General features: G+C 26.2%; 3 protein-coding genes and 1 pseudogene across 4 annotated transcripts; 2 read left to right on the top strand and 2 right to left on the bottom strand.

The window, feature by feature from the left end:
* Positions 1 to 2,214: 2,214 nt before the first annotated feature.
* LOC132917995 (serine protease snake-like) lies at positions 2,215 to 7,086 on the bottom strand. 2 transcript variants are annotated; one of them, XM_060979033.1, is made up of 7 exons: positions 6,807 to 7,086; positions 4,926 to 5,126; positions 3,993 to 4,087; positions 3,786 to 3,895; positions 3,260 to 3,528; positions 2,998 to 3,164; positions 2,215 to 2,928 (listed from the first exon to the last, which is right to left on the bottom strand). In XM_060979033.1, the coding sequence occupies exons 1-7, from the start codon at positions 6,916 to 6,918 to the stop codon at positions 2,755 to 2,757; spliced, it is 1,128 nt and encodes a 375-aa protein (XP_060835016.1). In that variant the 5' UTR covers positions 6,919 to 7,086; the 3' UTR covers positions 2,215 to 2,754. The 2 variants fall into 2 exon arrangements, with proteins under 2 accessions (XP_060835016.1, XP_060835017.1); XM_060979034.1 differs by lacking the exon at positions 4,926 to 5,126.
* Positions 7,087 to 8,331: 1,245 nt separating this feature from the next.
* Positions 8,332 to 10,281, top strand: LOC132925262 (52 kDa repressor of the inhibitor of the protein kinase-like; annotated as a pseudogene).
* A 1,185-nt stretch (positions 10,282 to 11,466) lies between these two features.
* Positions 11,467 to 14,145, top strand: LOC132921360 (telomerase Cajal body protein 1). The gene is made up of 7 exons (XM_060984352.1): positions 11,467 to 11,894; positions 11,967 to 12,152; positions 12,235 to 12,321; positions 12,779 to 13,005; positions 13,069 to 13,308; positions 13,576 to 13,702; positions 13,923 to 14,145. The coding sequence occupies exons 1-7, from the start codon at positions 11,782 to 11,784 to the stop codon at positions 14,041 to 14,043; spliced, it is 1,101 nt and encodes a 366-aa protein (XP_060840335.1). The 5' UTR covers positions 11,467 to 11,781; the 3' UTR covers positions 14,044 to 14,145.
* On the bottom strand, positions 14,039 to 22,403 carry LOC132921352 (aminopeptidase N-like). The gene is made up of 12 exons (XM_060984341.1): positions 21,894 to 22,403; positions 20,467 to 20,625; positions 20,066 to 20,362; positions 18,779 to 18,959; positions 18,467 to 18,705; positions 17,380 to 17,569; positions 15,714 to 15,906; positions 15,337 to 15,614; positions 15,074 to 15,261; positions 14,834 to 15,001; positions 14,520 to 14,745; positions 14,039 to 14,398 (listed from the first exon to the last, which is right to left on the bottom strand). Exons 1-12 carry the CDS (start codon positions 22,364 to 22,366, stop codon positions 14,135 to 14,137), a joined length of 2,856 nt encoding a protein of 951 aa, XP_060840324.1. The 5' UTR covers positions 22,367 to 22,403; the 3' UTR covers positions 14,039 to 14,134.
* Positions 22,404 to 23,665: the final 1,262 nt, after the last annotated feature.

The raw sequence follows: 23,665 nt of genomic DNA, 5'->3' as shown, positions 1-23,665 counted from the left end.
AGTTTTGTCACAGCACGGCATTCGTCCATTTCCTGCTTACTAGTGTTGAATTCAAATGGGCGACTTAACTTTTAAAGAAATAAGTGAGGCTGCAGGTGCTGAGTAATTATTAGTCATATCTTATTATAAGTCCAGGGAGTTAAAATGGGCTAAACAAATTTTGGGTACCTACTTATCGGATTTTTTTATTTAAATCCGGGTAAACTGTTATGTGGGTTACGGGTTTTGTATTCAAAACCGGGTGCAATTGTTTGAAGGCTAAGGGTGTGAGATACAAAAGTGGAACAAATCGTTTATAAGTTGTGGATTTTGCGTTCAAAACCGGGTAAAAATGTGGTGGTCTATGAGTTTTGCGTTCAAAACCGAGAGCAATTGTTTGTGGGTTTTGTTTCCAAAACAAGATACAATTGTTGGCGGGCATGGAGTACGGGATACCAAAATTAATAAAATTGTTTTTGGGTTATGAGTTTTAGGTTTAGCCCTTATTAAAATTATTTGTGGGTTTTGCATTCAAAACCGGGAAAAATTTATGAGTAGTGTGGGTAAGGTGCTGTTGTCGCTGTGTAAATGGGTTTCAGGTATGGAATAGAATAAAAATGTTTGCGGCTTACCCGTTTTGACTCCCTGAATTAATAATGTGACAGAACTATGTGTTTGTGAAATAAAATTTATAGAAAAAAAAGTAATTAAATTATTTAAATTATATAAAAGATAATATCCTTCCTCCGGTGGCTAATATTTAAATTCAACACTTTTCTAATTCTAAAATTATACTTAATATATATATATACAACTTACAAGTATGTAGTATGGTCAGCGAAAGTCAAACATTTAGTGTCCATTTATTTAATTTTTAACCTATTTTCGGTGAGCACTTTTCATGACTTGAACGTCCCAAAATTGTCACGGCCCATCGAGTTTAACTCGGTAATTTGTCGAGCTAATTCTGCCCTATCAAGACTTATATAAAAGTAAATCAAAATTTCTTACCATCACATGGACTCGCAATAATTTTTCTAGTGTATGTTTAACTGTTATGTAACATTGAAGTAGGTACATAAAACTATTCCTGATCTACGTTCTGAAGAATAAAAACCGTTGTTAATTAATATTGCATTCAATGTTGATGTCTACATCTATGAAGCTAAAACAATATTATGATTTATATTTAAAATAAAAAAACAAATTCTACTTGAACAAAAAGAAACAAGGAAAGTTAAAAACAGTTGCGGAAAACCTTATAAATTACAAATAATAACAGTAATCGAAGAAACATAAATAATATTTATGAAAATAAAAACTGATGTATATTATGTAAATGAAATTTAAAATAATAAAAACAATTATAAGAAATAAACAGTTCAATAGGTTCCTTATATTTATTATAAGAAAATTAATGACAAACATTATTTAGCCAGCATATTATTTTATTGGTAATGGTATTTATCATAAAATATGAATAAATAGTTTAAATTTTATACTATGTCTATAGTCAACATAGAATACCTAATATGAAATAATACTAACTACTAAAGTATTAAATAGGTATATATAACTAGTGGCGTAGCGAAGGTATGGTGAAGTGTGCCTACGTAACAAATATTTTTATTTTACCTTAAAAACTACATTTTTTCATTGTACATTTTAAAGTTGTAGCTGTAATATTTTACATAGCTATAACTAAATAAAAATGATAATAACAATAACAGTAAACCTGTAATTTTCTAGATAATGTTCTTACCTTTAAATTTGATAATAGGTAAATTTACTCTAATATTAAAGCTAATGTCATAAAATGAGTTTTGCTGAACGCAAATTTGTTATGAGTTATGATATACGTTAGTAAGACAGAGACGACACATGCGGGTATAACGTCCTCTTAACATTTCGAGTGCTCGATTTTGACAGGTAGCGGGATCATTATACATAAAATCAAAGTTGCTTGTTAAGTGCTTGTTGTGGAGGTACAGTTCTTATTTCTAAGTTTATAATATTACTTTACAATATTAATTATTTTAATTTTATTAAAAATTGTTCGTAAATAAAATTAGTAATTAGTAACAGTGAGTATAGATAGTTCTATCTATTTTGTGGTTCTATCTTTACTCAATGATATAAGTAAAAAAAATGTTACTATAGAATTGTCTTTAAGACTAAATTCTGGATCAGGGTAATGGGATGCACATAATATTATCAATAAACAAGTGGTACCAATAATGTATAATTGTTTATAATTGTTGACAAGCTACATTGACGTTTACTTACAGCAGAGATGTACAACCTTTTGTGAAAGGTATAGACATACGCTTTAATAATAATACCGTATTTAATTAAAATAATTTTTTCTCGTGATATTTAATATTAATTTATGGTCTTAAAATTGAAGTAAGGTCAATGAGAGCCGCATGAAAACCTACCCACGGTCCGTGAGCTGGAAACACTTGACTTAGAGCAGCGAGTGATTTAGAAATAACTTTTATTTAATTAACTATCAAGTGTGAAACCAAGTGAGAAGAATGTTAATATAATTACGATTCAAACAGATTATTGAAAATGTAATATTAGTGGACTTTAAAAATTATCAGAATTGATGCCCAGAAGTTGGACTTACTTCCGAAGAAGGTACCTATTTCATTTTAAACAAATTTAAGGATATTGGCATTGTAGCTTGCAGGATATATTTGTTATTTGTTACACAATAAAAATAATATATTAAATCGATTATTTAATTTGATTAACTTATATTAAATATTCTCAGTTATTTGAAAATGCTATTTCTTCAATCCATGAAATATAATTAGCTACTTTAGTATAAATTCCGGGGGTATCCTTGTCACCACAAAATTTCCCAAACGACGTAACCCCGTATTGAATATACATTCGTTTATAATTTTCATGTTCTAATTGAAGTGGACCTCCTGAATCACCCTATAATCATTTTAGTATTATATAACAATTTAGTTTTACATAATACATTACAACTATTATAGTTCGTACCGAACAACTGTCTTTTTCGCCATCAAACGAACCCGCGCATATCATACTATCAGGTAATATGCCAAATTTTAATTTTGGATTATTATTTGAAAAATAACTTTCGTTACACTGGTTTATTGGGTAAATATCCAATTCTACTTTTAACAAATTGTCACTTACTGGCCCAGCTAAAACATAGTAACAAAAAAATTGTAGATTTTAGTCAAATATAGCAGTGATTACACTGACTGTTTATGATAATCGTTTAAAATTTTAAACCAACCTGTTGAAATTCTACCCCAACCAGTTAATATCTGTTTTAAAGGTGTAATAGACGGATCCGAGTTAAGACAAATTGGTTGCACTGCATCAGAAAATTCTACATTCCTTTCCAACCGGAATAGAGCTATATCGTTGTAAAGCGAAGGTGGTTTATAACCGGGATGTATAACATGCTGCACTATTCGATAGTCCTTAGGCTGAACAACACTGTCTTCTGTAACGACTCTGTCTATAACACCGAGTCGGACCCATTGAGCCATATTCGAAGAACTTAAATAACATATATTTTTATGATAAATAACAGACAACGAACAATATTTATTTCAAATTACTTAACTAATAATCAATAATGAATCTCTATTGTATAGTAGGTTGTTAAAATAAATTTAAATTTTTCAAATATTAAGTAAAAAAATTATTATATAAGTAGTATTAAAATGTGCGCCCCTCTTAGAATTGTGCTCCTGGCTTCTGTTCTACTACCCTACTAATAATTTATTAGTATTTAATTTTATTATAATATTTACCCATGTTTTTGACAATGCGCTGCAGTCAATATCCACCTTTCACTAATCAGTGAACCTCCACATCTCCAATCGTCTCCATATTCTGTGGTGTCACCATATCCTATTAGCGCCTATAGTTATACAGTTACAATAATAACAATTTATAATAGTCTAAAACTATTAATACATATTTTTAAATTTATAAAATGTATAATTAAAATATACTACCATGTGCGGAAACTCTTTTTCTTTTACCGGTGTACCACCCACAGCTGCAGGAAAAACGACATTTGAAAATAACTGGTGCCAATATTGATAACATTCTAAAAAAATTATCAATTACAACATTTAATTTCAAAAGGTGTGTATTTCGTTTAATAAATTATCAATTAAAAATAAAATCATTATTTTTGGTTTAAATACTAAAATTGTCAACATTTTGATTTTAAACTTATAACGGTGAAATAAAATCGTTCCTATATATATGCATAATATTTTTAATATTCTGTATGAGATCTTTTATTTAATTTTTAAGTTTTTTGATTAAGCCTACAATTTTGAATTTTCTTGACATTGATTGGGACATTGATCAGGTATTTTGTTAAGCTTTTATTATACTTTATATTACTATTAATAGCTACGTTAAATTTGAATCCAGTAATTCAATCATCCATAAAAAAAAACGATTCTGACGGTGTGTCCGAAGTCAGCTTATATTTATATTATTATTTATATTTGTATTTGTAATATTTTACATTTTATTATCTCAAAACATGAACAAAATCACGATTATAAAAAATAAAACTTTTATCATTATGTCAATCATCACTCAGAATCTATTATTTTAAGCTCAAATAGCTCATAAAGTACTTTATTAATGAATACATTGGGAGTTGGGACCACGTTTTAGAAATAATAATTAATATTATAAGTTTTTATTAACGACAGAATAAATAAGTGATTATCAATGTTTAGGTAAACAACGTCGACATATACGTATTATATTATTATTTCATTGAATACTTATACAATATATATTTACAAAAAAATCAAAAAAAATATTATAAGCTATAATTTCTAATTGATGTCGGTTATTTACGTTTTTATAGGTAATAAAATATAAAATATATACAATTAAAATTTGATAAAGCGAGTTCATACTTTGATCGACAATCGTTGAAGTTTTTGGTATTTCTGTTAACTGTTCATTATACGCCGGTGGACAGCAAACTATAGGTTCTAAATCAATGAACTCACATATATCAAGATAATTACGAGTTATAATACTTTGATCGAAAGCTTCACAATCTCTTGCATGAGTACACACATAATCTTCTTCTAGGGTTCTAAGACATATATCACCTAAATTAAATATACATTTGAGCTAAAAACATCAAATATAAATCAATCATTTTCTATTTTTTTAAATTAATTTCTAATTTACTGTGGTTTCATGAGCGTCATTATTGAATGACTTCTCACATCCAAACTTATCACGAAAAACTTATTAATTTATGAATGTGTTTAATAAATAAATATGTATATGTATAACCATAACCACTTATACTTAATATGCTCCATAGGTATATCAATCAATATACTGGAATTTATAGTTATACAATTCAACATTTTATAATACTATGCTCATAAGTTTACTAATAATAATATTATAATGTTGATACAACATGTTGAAAAATAGTTTTCAATATTTTGAAGGTTCCCAAGTTTAAAATATAAATTTAAATAGTATTTCAGCGGATTCTTGAATCTGAGTGAGCTGTAATATTTTTTAGTTGCTTTCATTATAATTATTATCCATTGGTAGAAGCTGTTTGTTAAGTTCATTTATTATTCACTAAATGCTGTTCGAAGGTCAAGACAACATGAAATAGATAATTATGCTGGTATATGTACTATATATTATGTATAAAGTATTTAAGTATAAAGAACTACAAGATAACATAATGCAGCATGGTGAATTTCACAAATACAAAATATACTTTGAGTGGCAAGAACAGATAGAATTAGTGCCATGACTACACTCATTTACAATAAAATCTTATCATCAGAACTTATATTTAAAAGATTCTGAACAAAGCAATATGAATATATCAGTTTCAGTATAAAACACATAAACACATTGTAAAATTTAAATAAATTTACTATTTTCATATATTATTAAATGTATAAATCACATTACCTACTTAAAAACTATACCAAATTCCGCAATAGTAAAATATAGAAATATATATTTACTTAATGTACAGAAATCATTTTTTTAATTTTTTACAAGTATCCTTTAGCATAATAATTAGTATTTATTAAGTTATTTATATTTAAATAAAATTAGTCCATATATTTTGAAAATGTAATCGTGTATAGAAAATAATAAATTTAGTATAATGAGAATATTTCTTGTTGCTACAATTAAATTATGACCAAATAACAAAAATCAATATGATATACTGATACCTAATATTCAATCCTTAGGTGTTAAAATGTTATGCATTTAAAACCTCAAAATAGTTTACATATTTTTGTGATTTTATCTGTAAACACTAAAAGAAAAAAATAACCATCTTTTCGATATTTATTATTTCTGTAAAATCAACCTATGAGAAACGTTGTATTAAATGATGAAGCTTTATTTTACTTACAATAAAATATGACATGTGTTCATATCGAAAAAAAAAACTTAAAAAAATGCAATCTTTATTTTAATTTTTTTAATATTTACCAATTATTTTGAAAAGCGCTGGTATTATTCTGCTTAAAATCTTTAATTTATTTTTATGTTTATATTTTACTAACTATAAGCACTATATTATGTGTAATTTAACTCTCAGCTCTTGATCACTGTATTTATTATTAAGTTCTGAAATATTTAAATAGGTTTATATAAAAGAGTTTGAAAGTTTAAACTATTGAAAACAAAAGAAATATTTAATATTCTCAAATAATATACGATTACTAGTTATACTGAATCTTTATTTGCCTGATATGTTATAAAATTATCAATATGTATAAAATAAATTGACATACCTTCGTTTAAGTCAAGATTTCTTATCACATCTTCTGATGATGTGTTAAAAATGCATGCGGCGATTAATGTAACGATTATTAATATATCGTTAGGAAATATATTATTTCCCATTTTTCATTAAAATATTTATATGTAACTTCTTAAAAAAGAACAATTTCAGTAACATAAACGACAAGTCATATGATATTATTCTAATATATAATATATTACTAATTACTATCATCGAAACTTTGTCCTGTACGGCTGTACTCTCGTTGTAGTATTACACGTTGTATAAGTATAATATTATACTTACTTTAGTCTAAAGCTTTAACTTAATTAGCCATATAGGTAGTGGTAGATAATTGGTCAATTTTATAATATAACTGCGCAGTACATATTTATGTTGTGTGTTGTGTGGAAATCAAGATTGAACATTTTAATAAGTATTTCAGTGGTATACGTATACCTATACATATATGATGATTAAAAACAGGTTTTTTTATTTAAAAGTGATGTGGCTTAGTGAGTAGTGACATTATTTATTCACCAAATACATGCTATTCCCTTTTAAATTTGAAACATTTAATGCATTTAAAAAAATTCTATTTTTTTTAAATTTCGAAAAATACTTGAAAAGGAACTTATTTATAATACTTAAACTTTTATAGGTGTACAATATTCACCATTGATGGAGTATCCTGTAACATACAAACTTCCTATTTTCAAATGCAAAAACCGTTATTTTTATTGTAAATTGTTAAGCCATGTAATGATGTAATGAATCAAATTGGCTAAAATGGCTACAAATGAAACACTACTCTATACTATTATGTTAATTGAGATGTTTATTAATAAGTGTTATTAATAAATACAGAGTGAAGAGACTTGAAACCTAAAATTTCTTTGTCTTGTTCGTGTTATTTATTAAAAGTTATTTATATATATATATATTTTTTAATGTAAATATATGGAAATACCTTATTGTTTCCTATATTCAATGTAAATTTTGTTACACTTATTACACTTTATTATTTATATAATATATATTATATACAATTACTTACTTGTGTACTTTAAGTTAAGTCAATTTCTCCTCATTCTGAATTCAACGGATGAAGGCCCAAAAACCAGATAAACACAGTATAAAAATTTGCTCCTTGATGAAATAATGAATACACTTGGTCTAAATAAATAATGATAAAGATACAGACAAAACGTATAAAAGGTAAAAGACTGAAAGAGAAAGAATGTTTAGATATTGTAACAGTTGCACAGTATATATTTTAATGACATACGAATATACGATATACCTACTATACGTCTATACATACATGATATTTCACTGTTTTACACTCAATATGACGGCTATACAAGCCTACAACCAGTACAACCTAATATTTTGTGTCTTCCCACGCTTGTCTCAATGTTACATGAATTACATCTTTGAAATTACGTATAAACAGTGGCGTATAAAGAAATTAATTTCAGGAAGGGTTAAAAAAAATTTTCTATTCTTAAATTCCAATTAATTATACAATCAAAATGCCAGTACCAAGTACCAACCATACATTTCATGGGGGGAGGGTTTGAACGCCACTGCACATAAATAAATTTGGTTTTAGATAGAGTTCACGTGCATTACACTGCAATTTTATAATATTTTGAAATAAATTAACGCAGGTTAAAATTTTTTGTCTAGAAGTAATGCAAATAAAAGTGGTACCTATATAATGATCATTGCGTGAATACCAGGCTTCAAACTACCACATATCAAGAGAAACTAGACAATTTTCTTATAATTAGTGTTTAAAAGGGAGTTAATGAATCTCTGGTTAATTGAAGTGATTAGATTAGTGCCTAGTAGTAGCCCATTGTACCATCCGTCACCAAAGTCATCATGTACAGTGTATATGCAATATTTAAATAAAACAGTAATTAAAAATTGAATTGTTTTGTAGTTATATAAATAGTGCTAAAATCACCTATTGATTAGTCTGTATACAATTATATTTGCACAAAGTATTTCATCAAATAAATTAAATTATAATTTAACATATATTTTATTCTTAAAACGATTGAATATTTGTATTATTTTCAACATATTATTTTGTCACGTTAAATAGTGACTAATCTATATTTAATCAATCATGTATCTAGATTTAAGAATGTAGAATAATTAATTTAATATATACTAGCTCTTCGCACATCATTGAGTTTTGAAATAAAACCTCTATGATTTTGAACTTTGAAGTGTTGATATTAATTTATTAATTTTCATAAACAACTATATTAACTCATATATGTATAGTGGAATGGCGTTTTATCGACTTATATATTCGTATAGGTACAAAAGAGAAAATGCTTTCCTTCATACACGGGGCGGCTAATATAATATGCCCCAAAGCGAAACACAGATGATACGGGATATTGATTTAAAAATAATATTATATTACAGTGAATCAATAGATCTTCGTAAACATGAATTATTAATTATTATACTATACTCGACGGTTGTATAATAAATTGTATTATGCCTTTTTTAAAGAAAGGTTAAAACAAAAAAAAATAATCACAAAAACATCTACGTCATATACATTATTAGGTTAAAATATTAAAAATCATCGGTAATTTTTCGAAATTAAAATACTTTGCCAAATAAACAAACAACAACGTCGTCAAAGCATACGCGTTGTCATGATGTTATATTTACGTTACCAATCAATCGATCGGAAATAGCCCACCAATAATATAATAATATGTTATATAAATTTATCATTATACAGTCCGTGGGAATATCCGACGTACGAACGCATATAATATTATATGTAACTGACTTTAGTGCCTCAACTAATAATCCTGAAGAATATTTTCGCATATCAGTTTTTATTCCATACTTATACTCTTTTATAAGTCAATTAAAATCTAGATTTCTTAATCATATTGATATTTTTTCGACAAGAATTCTACAACAGAAGAATTCAAAAATTTAGCTGAATTTTACGAAGAAGATCTAAATGGTAATAATAATTCAATAATAGAAGAGTTCCAACTGTGGCAAAGGAAACATAAAAAATTGGAAATAAAACCAAAAAATTCAATTGATGCACTGAAGTTGTGTAATGCAGACATATATCCAGGAGTTATAAGTTATTTCAAATTTTATCTACACTTCCTATATCTACGGCTTCAAACGAACGGACGTTTTCATCACTAAAAAGAATTAAAACATATCTACGCAATACAATATCTGAGGTAATAAAATATTATTAAGACATTTTAATTTTAAAACTAATATTTGTGATTATTTTGTTTTAGAAAAGACTAAATGGTTTGGCCATGTTAAACATTCACAGGGAAGTTGAAATTACTGTTGATGAAGTGATAGAGGAGTTGGCAAAAAAAATCGAGATGACTGGAATTTATTTTATAACAATACTTCATATGTTATGTAGTGCTCAATACAATATATAGGTATATAAATATAATATTACATAAGACTATACAATTATATATTTTGTTCAACTTCCTCCAAAAACTGCATAAGGACGTAACTATTACAAGATATCATAGTTTATAGTATATAAACTATTATTCATATATTATATAGTTTATCATAGATTAATTATGTATAAACTGAAGACCCCCCCCCAGAAAAATTTGAAAATACGCCACTGGATTTCTCGTCACTTATACGACCTATTTGTCTGAATGCATATAATTCTTTAAGATTCCCACTCCCAGTTCCCAGATATAATATAGCTACACAATGGGGAAAAACTGAAACAGGTAAGTCAGATTAATATACTCAATATATAACTAGATATTTAATATCATTATATTTATTCTACATTTATAATTTATAAATATAATAAAAATAAATTATAAAATTTATTTACATGTATTTACAAAATTGTTTATCAAAGCTTTAACTGGGTCGAAAAGAAAACAACCAAAGTAAATTGAATATCAATACCAGATTCATACATTTCACAATTATTTTATTAATATTTAATTATTACTTAATATTTAATAGGTACTATAATATTGGTTCATTTATTTATTAATATTTAATAAATTTAAAAAAGTACATTAATAATCGCATTGTGTTTATATAAAAGTAGATCATGCGATTAAAAATAAAGATTAATAGTTATAATTTATTATTATTTTATTTGTATAGATGTAGGTATATTTGTATATAGGTACTGTGAATGTTTGAAGATAATAAATAAATATAGCAAGAAAAATATAATGATAAATTCATTTCTAAATGCAAATTAGTGATTGATCATAAGATGGGTGGATTGATGGAAATAAGTATAATAAATTTACAAAGTTTTGAATGGCGGGAGGCGAATCATCTAATAACTCATGACAAATTATAATTTTAATATAATTAATAATTTGTCATGCAATAACTGATCTTGTCTAATCAAATTTAAAATATTAAAAAAGACATAATGTTATCATATATACCGTGATTTAGAGCCGTTTTTATCATTTCAAACTACATGCGTAACGCGTTATCACTTATCAACATTTTGAAATATATCCCGATTTTATTTTTCCCTTTGGTAATTTGCCAATTTGGCCTTTATAATTATACAATTCAAAAATTTTTCGGTAAGCTTGTGTTTTATATTTTTATAACAATATTGAAGTTTCTAGTTGAAACATAAATTACAATCAATTTGAAAATATATTATTTAAAAATGTTACTAATCATTGTGTTTTGTTTGTATTAATATAACATTTTTTGTACAATTTTCATAAAAATAATATTTTAGTAACAATTTAATTTTTATTGGTACCTTAAATTTGTACGATATATTATTATTTATTGTTGAATTTAAAACTAAATAATAGAATACATTTTAAATTTTATCATATTCCTTGTAACTACCTACCTTATTTATTAATATTTCAAATACAATATTAAAATTGGTAAGTAGTGAGTACAGACTCATTGATAGATACAAAAAAAAAAGTAGTATGGAAATCAATCATCCTATCCAATTTAAGGACTTACAACTCATTTGCACGTGTTCTGATGATTTCCTTGTGAATGACAAAGAATTTCAACAATGTTTAAAAGGATGCAAATGGTAATACAGTTAAATTATCAATAGTTTTGTTAATAATACAACATTTTCAATATTATTTGTCATTATAAATAGGTCAACTGATGGTCTGAGTATTTTAACAAATAGTGAAGACCAAAGACTTCGAATTTTCAATATTGAAACAGACGAATCAAATCAATGTAAAAAATTTCATAAAGTCAATGAGATAAAAGAAGGTGGTACTATATATGATTATGTATGGTACCCAAACACCGTGCAAAATCGTAAAGATGTAAAGTTGTTAGTAAATGTATATAAACTAAAATATTAAATCAATTAATATCAAGTTTAATATTAATAATTATTGTCATGATATTTTCAGAATTTTATGTACTAGCAACCGATCACCTATTCACCTCTGGAACGCTGTAGATGGAGAATTAGAAGCAACTTATAGAGTATATGATCAGTATGTTTATATATATAATATATATACATTAATAACTTAGAAACTATTAAATATATAATAGTATTTACATGATATAGATATTTTCTTCTCAGTTTAAGCATTGTTTTGAAATAAGACTTTTCTTCAAAAGCTGATAAGACTTGTTATATGATTAATTTCAAACTGTTGAGTAATTATGAATAACTGCAATTATAGGGAAGTAGCCCCCTGCTCCCCTTAATTTGGGCCTAGGTATACCTGTTTATTTCATTACATAGTCATATTAATATATATATATTATGTACATTGTATATATATATATAATGTGTTTAAACTTCAAAATTATTACTGTGGAAAAGAAAATCTTAAATCATCTTATTTGACATTGTAATACCCCCTAATTTTATAAAAATATTAATTTGTAATTTGTATAAAGTTTATCATACTACATGCTTTCATAATATTTATTATCTAACAGTGTTGATGAAGTGGCTCATGTTAACTCATTATGTTTTAACTGGTCTGGAGAAGAAATTTATTGCGGTAGTTATGGAAAATTAAATATTTTCCGTACAGACCGTCCAGGACGTGAATTTACTGAAATATCTACTAAAGCAGATTTGCATAGATCAATAATATCGACCATAACTATGAATCCAGTAGACAGGAGTATTTTTGCCGTTGGTACATACAGTAAAGATATTGGTGAGTTCTTCTTTTATATTATTATTACTGTAATATTAAGTATTTAACAAAATATTTTTCCAGGTATATATGGCGGTAATCAACTTATGTACATATTAAGAGGACATAAGTCAGGAATTACCCAATTACAATTTTCACCTGATGGGTTGAAATTATATTCGGGTAGTAGAAAAGGTGATAATGATATTGTATGTTGGGATTTAAGGAATGTTGGTCAAACTCTATATTCTGCTGAAAGAACAGTGACTACTAATCAAAGAATTTGTTTTGACATTTCATCAGATGGACAATATTTAGTTTCAGGTAAAACCATCTAGTTTTATAATAGCTAATATATATTCAAAAATTATATAATTTGTAAAGTGCATTTATTTAACTTCTAATTTTTAAAATTTAATTATTTTTAAAGACCATTAATTAAATATAATTTAATGATTGCTAAATCACTTTGTGGAAACCCTTTATAAACCTTTCAATATTTTAATTACTGATGAATGTTGATTTACTTATATGAATTATTTATAAGTCCTGACAATTATGAAATATCATTAATTTTAATATTATTTTTAGGTAATTGTACAGGTGAAATTAGTACTTGGAAATTAGACCAAAATATTGAAAAGTCTGATGGTGTAGAAAGTGTTCTTACTTTAAATTCTAAAATTCCTGTTCATAATGACTGTGTGAATGGTGTCAGGTTAGTAATAACAGATTATATGAACATTTACATATTAAATTGTCTGAAATAACATCTAATAGATATTAAATAATAATAATTGAAAAAAATTAACTTATTTTTGAATAAGGTTAATTTTAATTTTTTTAAAGAATTACAATGATGATTATCTTTTGTAAAAAAAAATATAACCTTATTATATTTTATAATTAATTAATGAATTTCGTAATGTTATTTTCAGTTTGCATCCAACTCTTCCTCTATTAGCAACAGCATCTGGACAGAGGCATAATGAAAATGATAACGATGAACCACAATTGAAAAACACTGATATCAGTTTAAAATGCTGGGAGATAATTTAAATTAAAAATTAATAACTTGTATAATTTTGAATTTTTAACAACACAAATGATACATCAATATACAATTAATAAATAATAAACAGATTAATAGTTATTGCATTACATTGAAATAATTAATATTTACTAGTGTTGTTATAAAAAATAAAGATAAAACAATAACATTAATATACTGGTATGAATTTGAAATAGCACTAGATGGTGCTTGAGTAGTTGAATCGGATGGATTGAACCACTCATGCATAAGTGGATGACATCTCTCAAAATAAGCAGAGTTGAGTTCCACTTCCTTGTATGAATCATCAAATGATTTTTTCAATTTTGGTGATAAATAAGTCAAATTTCTGATTGCATTTAACTAGAAAAATAGCATAAATTGAAACATTCATAATATCTCGAAAGACATAAAAATATATACAATTATTTTTTAGTCATTAATATTATGTTATTGTTACTTTATTTAAACAAGTCTAATATACCTCATTAATTTCTTGCATTGTTGCAGCACTTGAAGCCAAATAAGAGTATATAAGTGTAATCATCTCTTCACCTTCCCACATATTACTCAGAGATTCATTGATTTTGTTTTGTAAAAAGTCGGTTGCTGCATAAATACCAATTTGAGTTGATGTTAATGATTTAAACACAGTTTTATAATCTTGTGGACGTATTGGACAATTAGCATCAAGTAAAAGGTTTAAATACCTAAAGTACGATGAATATTATTTTTTGATTATATAATTTAAAATCATCATTTTATTACTCTTTTTTATTAATATGTTATGATATTTACCCTGACAATATTGTGTAATTTGTACTGCAAGCCAATGCTAATAGTGATGCTTGTCTTTCTGAGGTTGACGGCGTTATTTTAAATAATTCAAAAACTTTATTCCATGTTTCAGTTGTTCCATTTTTGATACCACTACAGAGAGCTGCTTGTTTTACATCTGGCGGTATTCTATTGAGAGAAAATGTAGGGATTAATTTAAAACAAATTTTAATTATACCTATTAATCAATTTATAAATTACTCTGTCCCATTTTTCTCCCATGCATTATAATAATTTAAAGCCGATTTAACACATGATTCAACATCTAATTTGCATGCCCAATTTGAGAATTCTTGCATACTAGTCTTTGTCAAATGTTGACCGTCATTTTTCTCGTATTGGTCACTGACTTTTTTATATATTATTTCTGCATACGTTTTTGCAAAATCCTAAGGTTTTAAAATTTTTTTTTAGATTTTGTGTATTTGAAAAATATGATTTTTAAATACAAACAGTTATATTACTTGTACTTGTCCTCCTGTATGTGGACAGCGTCTTAACCGTTCTACAATGTATGACATGCTATTCTTCACTGAGTACCATGGAATATAATCATCTTCTTTCTCTAAATAAGTCACTAAGGTAAATGGTATAAAATGTGACAATTCGCCTGCTCTTGCTAAGTTGAACGAATCATCAATCAGTTGTGCTCTGTTAAGAACATGTATCGTTTTTGGGTTGGACCTCAACTCGGCAATTAGTCGATACCAATTTTTAACATCATAATTAACTCTGTAAAAACCTATAAACAAATAAATACAATTATTTTAATTAATCTTATTATATAAAAATTGTAAATGGTATAATAAATGAAATTGATATTGAATAAAATCATAGGTACCTGTTGATTGAAGATTAAATATTACCCATCCTGCATCATTCATTAGTGGTATAGTTACTTCGGTTTCTGTATTATTCATCCAAACAGTTGGTTGAAGATTATTAAATTGTTGGTTTTTTTGATTAGTATATGTAAGACCAATATGCCACAAAGTTGTGTAATTTAATTTAGGTACGTCTACTTGATATTGTTTCTGCAAAAATAATTATTTTCATGTCATTTAAATAACATTTAAGTACCTACCTAAATGGATTTAGTGGATTGAATATTGATACCTATTACTTAGGTATCTACCTACATCAAAAATTATCATAGACATGAACAGACCACCTTCATGGGCCATGACAAGGGAAGCCTATTTGTTAAAGCCCTTATCCATACATTAATAATTAATTGAATATTAGTTTTGATTTTTCCTACGAAATACGAATAATAACGCAGTTGATAGAATAATTAAAAATTATAACAATATATAATAGCACATTTACTTTTTATTTATGTTGGTAAATATATTTTGTGAGCAAGGTGATAAAAAAAACTAGGAAATCCAATCGGCTGTATAGTAGATCGTACATAGCATGTGTCATGAGGTACCTACCTCATCGTCATTGAATGAATAGATTACTGTATCTACTGAATTTTACGTATACGTATCTACCCTATTATGTATAATTTGAATTTAACAATATAAATAATTATGACATACGATTGATTCTAACTAGAGATGATCTGTTAGCATATATAATTTTATTAGGATATAGTATATACCTCATACCTGCCTACCTATGTGTATAATTATAAAAATAATATAGACTGAATTAATTTTTGACGAAACTAAATTGTATAGGTATATAATATACATATACCTATTATAATAGGTAATTGCCTATTAAGATCTTATTTATTTTGTAAATATATAATAATAATAATACTAACCAGGCGCAAACGAGGTTTTGGGGGTTTAAATCTCCTCCGAAATACTGAAATAAGGTAATAAAATAATAAAAGAAGCAAAAAATAAATTACCTGACCTACAAATGAATAGTATTTTCCTTCCCCCCATCAAAAAAAATAATTGAACTAATAAATCAAAAATTTTAAATATCTATAAATAGCACGAAAAGAGAATATTTTAAAAATGCTAATACCTATGAATATTTAATGGCAAATTCAAATCTTTAAGTTCAAAGTTAAAGATATACCATTTCTACTGCTTCCAAAGGTGATGACTGATGACGGACATAAAAATGAAAAACACGTTACCATTGTAAAACGTCAATAAGTATTCATAGGTATATTCTATATTCCTATAATAGTCAATAGGTATTAGTCGGCTCATCGGTCTCCTCAATAAGTATCTAAAATTTAATTGAGAGTTTCTCATAATCCATAAGGTCTATCTAAATTAAATCCTTATAATCAATCGGATATAATTAAAATAATTAAGATTTAGATTTGGGCACTGTGAGAACAGTGGACAGAAATTAGATTATAATATAGGTACCTAAGTATCTGAACAGTAATATTTATATTAAATTTATGGTGCAAGCTAGTAACCGCAGAGAGAGTCTGCAGTGCATATTCAGTTGACCAGTTCCTCCCGTAGTCGCGCCTAAGAATATTATTGAATAATTTTAATGTTAATATTTATATAAATACGACATACTTGAGTTACAATAAGATAGTTGGGATTTCCTGAATCGACATTTACTACAGGATATCCTGCTTGATCAGTCCATGACCTCATATACTCTTCAACTGTAATTGTATTTCCTAATATTCCTGATTTATAATTCGCGTCAAATATTACATTATCAAATGAATTCCATAAATTTTTTGGTTCAGCAGCTTTATATCTAAAATTAAACAATAACAGTTAGTTAATTTTTAAAGAAAAATTAATTAGGTAATAAGCTAATATATTGTCATAAATAAGACCTATTTTGCCTTTATTAAGTATTTACCTACATACACGTTTATTAATATTATACATATCAAGATATTACATGTAAAATAATTGTTTAGTATATATTTAATATTTTAATATTTATACTTATTAGTTATCACCTGTCTATCCTATTACTACTAATCTATATTAAACGAGCGTCACTATGTTTAGCAAAAATGTAGTACTCTTCCTTTTTTTGATTAAAACTTCAGTTCCCTTTTAATCCATTATCACTATTCGACTTAACACTATCCCTTTTCAACCAGTACAGCGTTCTTTAAAATTTACAATTATAACAACTGAACTTGATAGTTTTTATATTTAATTAAATATGATTATATCCATAAATGTTTGTGATATCAAAGTATCGAAGTTATTATAATATACAACTGTGTAAAAAAACTTTGCTTTCGTGAATATGTATACATAAAATATAAATACCATGGTAAAATAACATTTTTTTGCATGAATCATGAATGAACAAATTTAGATTAAAAATCCTTGGAATGTAATACTTATGAGGAGAAGAATAATTAAGATAGACACAGCTCGAGAGGTAAGTATTTATGTGAATATTTTCCTACTTCTTAATGTTATTATATGATTAAAGGTGTTTAATTACTGTATGATACCTTTTTAAATTATAATAAACTAAACATAACGAAGTTTTTTAATACTAATATTATAATTTATAGTTGCGATCAAGTACCTAAATTTTTAAACTTCCCCTTTAATGAATACTGAATTTAAACAAGTAATATCTAAATTATATCTAATAACTTACTCAAGTTTTTTCAAAACTTACTTATAAGTATTTAAGTATAATGTTAAAGATGTTCTAAATATATCATCATTCAATGCATGTTTTAACATTCTTAATACTGAAGCTCCTTTGTTATAAGTAATTATATCAAAAATACTTTGAATTTCATTTGGTTCTTTAACATTTGCTGTGATTGGATGACGTGTTCTATGATCGTAAACTAATGCTTCTTGATGTTGTTCAATGACAAATATATCTCCAATACGCCAGTCAGGTTCTGCCTATAGAGACCATTAAACAATTATTGTTTAATTAATTTTGATTCATAAAACAATAGCGTTTTTAATAGCTAACCACATGAACTGCAAAATATTCGAATAATGTGGCAAAAGCTTCATTTAACCATACATAATCCCACCAAGAACATGTTACAAGATCACCAAACCACTGATGTGCCAATTCATGTTGAACCGTTGTAATTACAGTTTCTTTATCTTTTTCAGTAGATTTATCTGTCACCAGTAAATATTTTTCTCTGAAACATATATTTAATAATAAAGTAACAACTAACAAGATGAAAGAACCTATAGTACGAGTGGAATACCTATTTAGTTTTATAAATTATAAGTATCTATTTCAGACTAAGAATGAAACACATTTTACCATACTTATATTCATTAAATTAAAAACCAAATGGTAAATATAGTACCTACACGAAAAGAATTATTATTATTATAAACAAATACTTTATATAATTACTAGCTGTTAATGTACCTAGAAATAAGTGAACCTCGATTCGTCAAAAATACCGCTAACTGTTCTTCGAGAATACACTTACCTGTAGTGAATGTTTAGTCAAAACTTTAAGTATTTAAAGTTAAAGGTAAAGTAAAAGGTCAAGGTGCAATTAAATTTGCATTAATTATTTTATGTGGTCTGCATCGCGAGCTTTAGTGTCTAGTTATCAATCATTACCGATATATATCAAATCTTTGTGCCTAGTGATGGCGGAGATAGTGCCTATTGGATATTATGACACGGTAATTGTCTGATATTTTTATTTCGTGAGTCAAAAAGTGAAAGCTGAATACCGTATTTAATTTTCCAGTAATCAAAATAATTAAAATATATTTCAGCTAAAACTTGTAATATTAATTAAAACAATCAAATGAGTACATACTACCGTGGGGCGCCGTACTTGGGGTTGAAGCCTGGTCATGACCAAACCAAATTTTTAAGTGTGGTATATGAGTAATAAATGAATTAATAGTATAAATCATTAAAATATCGCTAATATTAGAATGGGGTGGGTGTTAAAATTTAAATAAAGGGTCAGTGGCTGTTGATCAGACCATTCAAAATTTTGTTCGGCGCCACTGGCATATAGTATAGTACTATAGTATATTAATAGGTTATACTAATTTGTACTTGATAACCAATATACATATAATTTGATATGAGATAATATTATAACAGCTTCCCGTTTTTACCCTAATTGCGCTCTATGGTGTACATATAAAACAAAAAGTAAAATATAATAAGTGTAATCACTAATAATTCAAAAATTACTTTTGAATTATTATACTCGTATGTTATAATATATATAAATAATTTTTATTAACAAATATTATTTTTTTTTACCTATATGTATTTAATCCCCAATTTTCCATCGCACCAAACGAAAAGTCTGGAACTGCTAAAAGGTCTATTTTTGAATATGTATAAGGTATGTTTGTGTAAAGTTCCATCAGATTGAGCAATTTATTCGCCTTTTCTTCGATGTATGTTACTTGATTGGTATAATCTGCATGCGTGTAAATATAAACTTTTTGATCTTTCGTTGTGCTTACAAATTCAGAAACTGAAAATGCTACTAAATACGTAGAGATCGGCTCTGTAGTTTGATACTGATCAGATACATAATTAGGTTTTGAAGATCTGTATAATATAAATTTGACTTTAAAATATAAAATATTTAAATAACTTTTCAAAGCTTATGCTTGTCAGATATATTTTTTTATTATTTTTTTTTATAAGCTTACTCTATGATAATTTGTTTTGCTATCGGCATATTTGATAAAGAAATTTGAGTTTCTAATCTTGTGACTTCAATTGAAAAAGGCGTTTTAAATGCAGGTTCGTCATAACACGGGAACGCCCTTCTAGCATAAGTAGGTTCAAATTGAGTAACAGCTAACCATCTAAAATAAATACAGAATAGAAATAAATAATAAATTAATAAAAAATTATAGTTCATAATGATAAATAGGTAATATAGGTACACATATGTATCTTATTCTTATTTTCTACGTAAAAAAAGTTTTAACATAATTTATCTAAAGATTATAGCATCAAATACATGATAAATTTATGATTTCAAATTAGACATAGTATGCTAGGTACAAATAATAGTAAATAGAATTATTTTTATTATTACTTTATTCATTATTAGTTGTTTGTAAAGTTAATACTTGAAATTAAAGTAATTGAGGATTGGAAACAATGATTTTCTGTATTTATCTAACACACATGGAAATGTGGAATATATAGAAATTTAAACACGTTTTCATTCCAACGGTACGAATGATCTAGTGAAGAATTCTAAAAACAGGTTTGAATTTGTCGTCAAGTTTACTTAAACAGGCAATTCTTTTCCATTGGGCATTTTGAGCACGTACCCAGGGCCCTGCGATCGATGAGGCTCCCTAGCTCTTGCCAGATCATCAACCAATAATCGATATTTATTACCAATAAATAAACTTGTTTCGAGAAAAATCAAAGAATAATCGCTAATAGTAATAAAAAAGTAAAAATTAAAAATAATTTATTGTTAAATTAATCTAATTTTTTCTTCCTTCACCACCCTATTTACCTGTTTTAATAAAATAGTACTCCGTCCAAATCGTATAGGGGCTCCATTATACCAGTGTCCAGGGCCTCAAAATGGTTAAAGATAGCCCTATACTTAAGATTAAATTTCCCAAATGTTTGATTTTATTCTCCTAAATTCTAAAAAATCCATACTAAAAAAGGATTAATATATAAAGAAAAATGGAATACATTTAAGATATTTCTTCATACGGGTAATAATAAATTTTAATTCAAACGGGAAATGCTCAAATAGCAACTAACAACCTATAAACGTATTATGTATACCCAAGTAAATAATAATAAACTTAGCCCTATTTATAAGTTGTAAAAATTTAATGTGTAAAATAAGCCATATTTTTTTTCATTTTAGGAATTAGGAACAGTTACATATACTTTAAGCGAAGTGTATTGGTTTTACAATGTGTTTTTAAAAATAACGGAATTATTTGTTATCATCTATTATAGTTTTTATTGATTGAAAAATAATTTTAAATTACTTTAACTCAAGTAACTTTGAAGTAAATAAAATACTATTGTTATTTATAAAATATACGTACTGGTACTAGATAATTACGAATGTATCTAAAATAAATCTCACTTGGTTTTTTTACTCTTTTCGTCTGTGTACCAGCTTTTATAAAAACCACTCATGTCGTTCCGTAACTCTCCAGAGTATGCGATTTCAACTTCATACACTCGATCAGCAATAAGTCCAGGTGTCTTAAGTTGAATTATAAGTTGTTCATTTTTAACCACAATATGGTTTCCGGTTACCTCGACTTCTGCAGATGATGAATTTGTATCCTTTACATTGATTTTATTAATTTGTAAATCGTCTACATTTAAAGTTAATTCTTCTGTTGTTATTTTCACGCGAATCGTTATTAACACGGTACCAATGAATGTGAAATTGTTATTTTCTGGTATAATAAAAGGTTGTACATTTAACCTATAGGATATTGGTTCGGTATTGTTAGGCAAACGGAACACATCCATATTCTCTCTTACCTTGGTTGCATCCTGCGCAAAAACGCAGGAGCAAGATACAACTAAGAACAATAATTTTAACATGTTAACTTAAGCAATGCAAATTATAAACTAAAAACTAATACTACTCTTACATGAGCATACAAAAATATTTTATCATGGTAAGACATTTAATGATATAATGACTATGAGTCTTGACTCAAGTGTTAGATAAATACGCCCTATTAGTTACTACCTACTTTATATTTACATTGTTTATCTTTTTAATGTGTTTAATCTTTAATGTATTTTAGTATTTAAAGATAGCAAGTTAACAAGTCTAATGAAATAATAATTGTCGATGTATACTATATATTGCACAGTCGATACATATTAACATTTAACATATATTACCTATCTTATATAATGTCAATATATAAGTATAATATATTAATATTACTCATATAGTCCAATCTCTACTTAGGTTAGTGTTATACTTAAATTCATTGGAGTTCCCACTCCCCCTTTAAAATGACAAATAAACATTATTGACTTTTTTTGTGAATATTTTCCAAAGAGAAAAGTGTATTACACTATTACCTATACAATATTTTCATCGTAAAATTGCAATTAAATATTTTGACTGAAAAAATACCTATTATAGTACATTTTTTATTTTAATTCCGCAATCATTGTCTATATATTAACCATATAAATAAGAAATACTTTATTGTGCCAAGCTAAAATTGCCTTAATTGTAAAGGTATTATTATTATTTAACTTATCCCCCCTTTGTTTTAAGCTTTGGTGAACGCTTTTATAAATTGTGAATGTTCTTTAAGCAAAAAAGATAATTGATTTCCTTTTCCTAAAACAATAATACGTAGTTATTATTTATTGTAATATTTATAATTCAATTAGTTCTATACTATTAATTTTTCAAGTGGAGTGATATAGACATGCAAAAATATAAATAATATTAAAATGTATTAATTGTATCAAATATTTAAATACAAAAAAAAGTTACTACGATAAAAATAATCCTATAGACTTTAATCTTATGTATTTTAATACTAAATTCTAGATAGAAAGTGACTGCATATTAAATATACGCCTATACCTACGTTATATTTATACACTATTGTAAAGTTATACCTATTATCTATAATTTAATAAAACTATAAAACAATAAAATTTTGTATAAGTACCTACCGGCTACCAATATTTATAGTTATATAAACTTGTATAGGCTAAATGACAATTTAAATATAATAAAATGTGGGAAGATTAATAAAATAGAATTGAAGTCAAATGTGGAGACAGAAACAATTTAAATATTATACTTTTCTTTTTAATTTTATATAAATATAATTCGGTTATTGTTATTTATTTCAACAATAATCA

Source organism: Rhopalosiphum padi, chromosome 1 (genome assembly GCF_020882245.1).
Source record: "Rhopalosiphum padi isolate XX-2018 chromosome 1, ASM2088224v1, whole genome shotgun sequence".
Taxonomy (NCBI): domain Eukaryota; kingdom Metazoa; phylum Arthropoda; class Insecta; order Hemiptera; family Aphididae; genus Rhopalosiphum; species Rhopalosiphum padi.
Note: the sequence above shows the minus strand (reverse complement) of the source record. Positions and strands in the feature narration are given on the sequence as shown.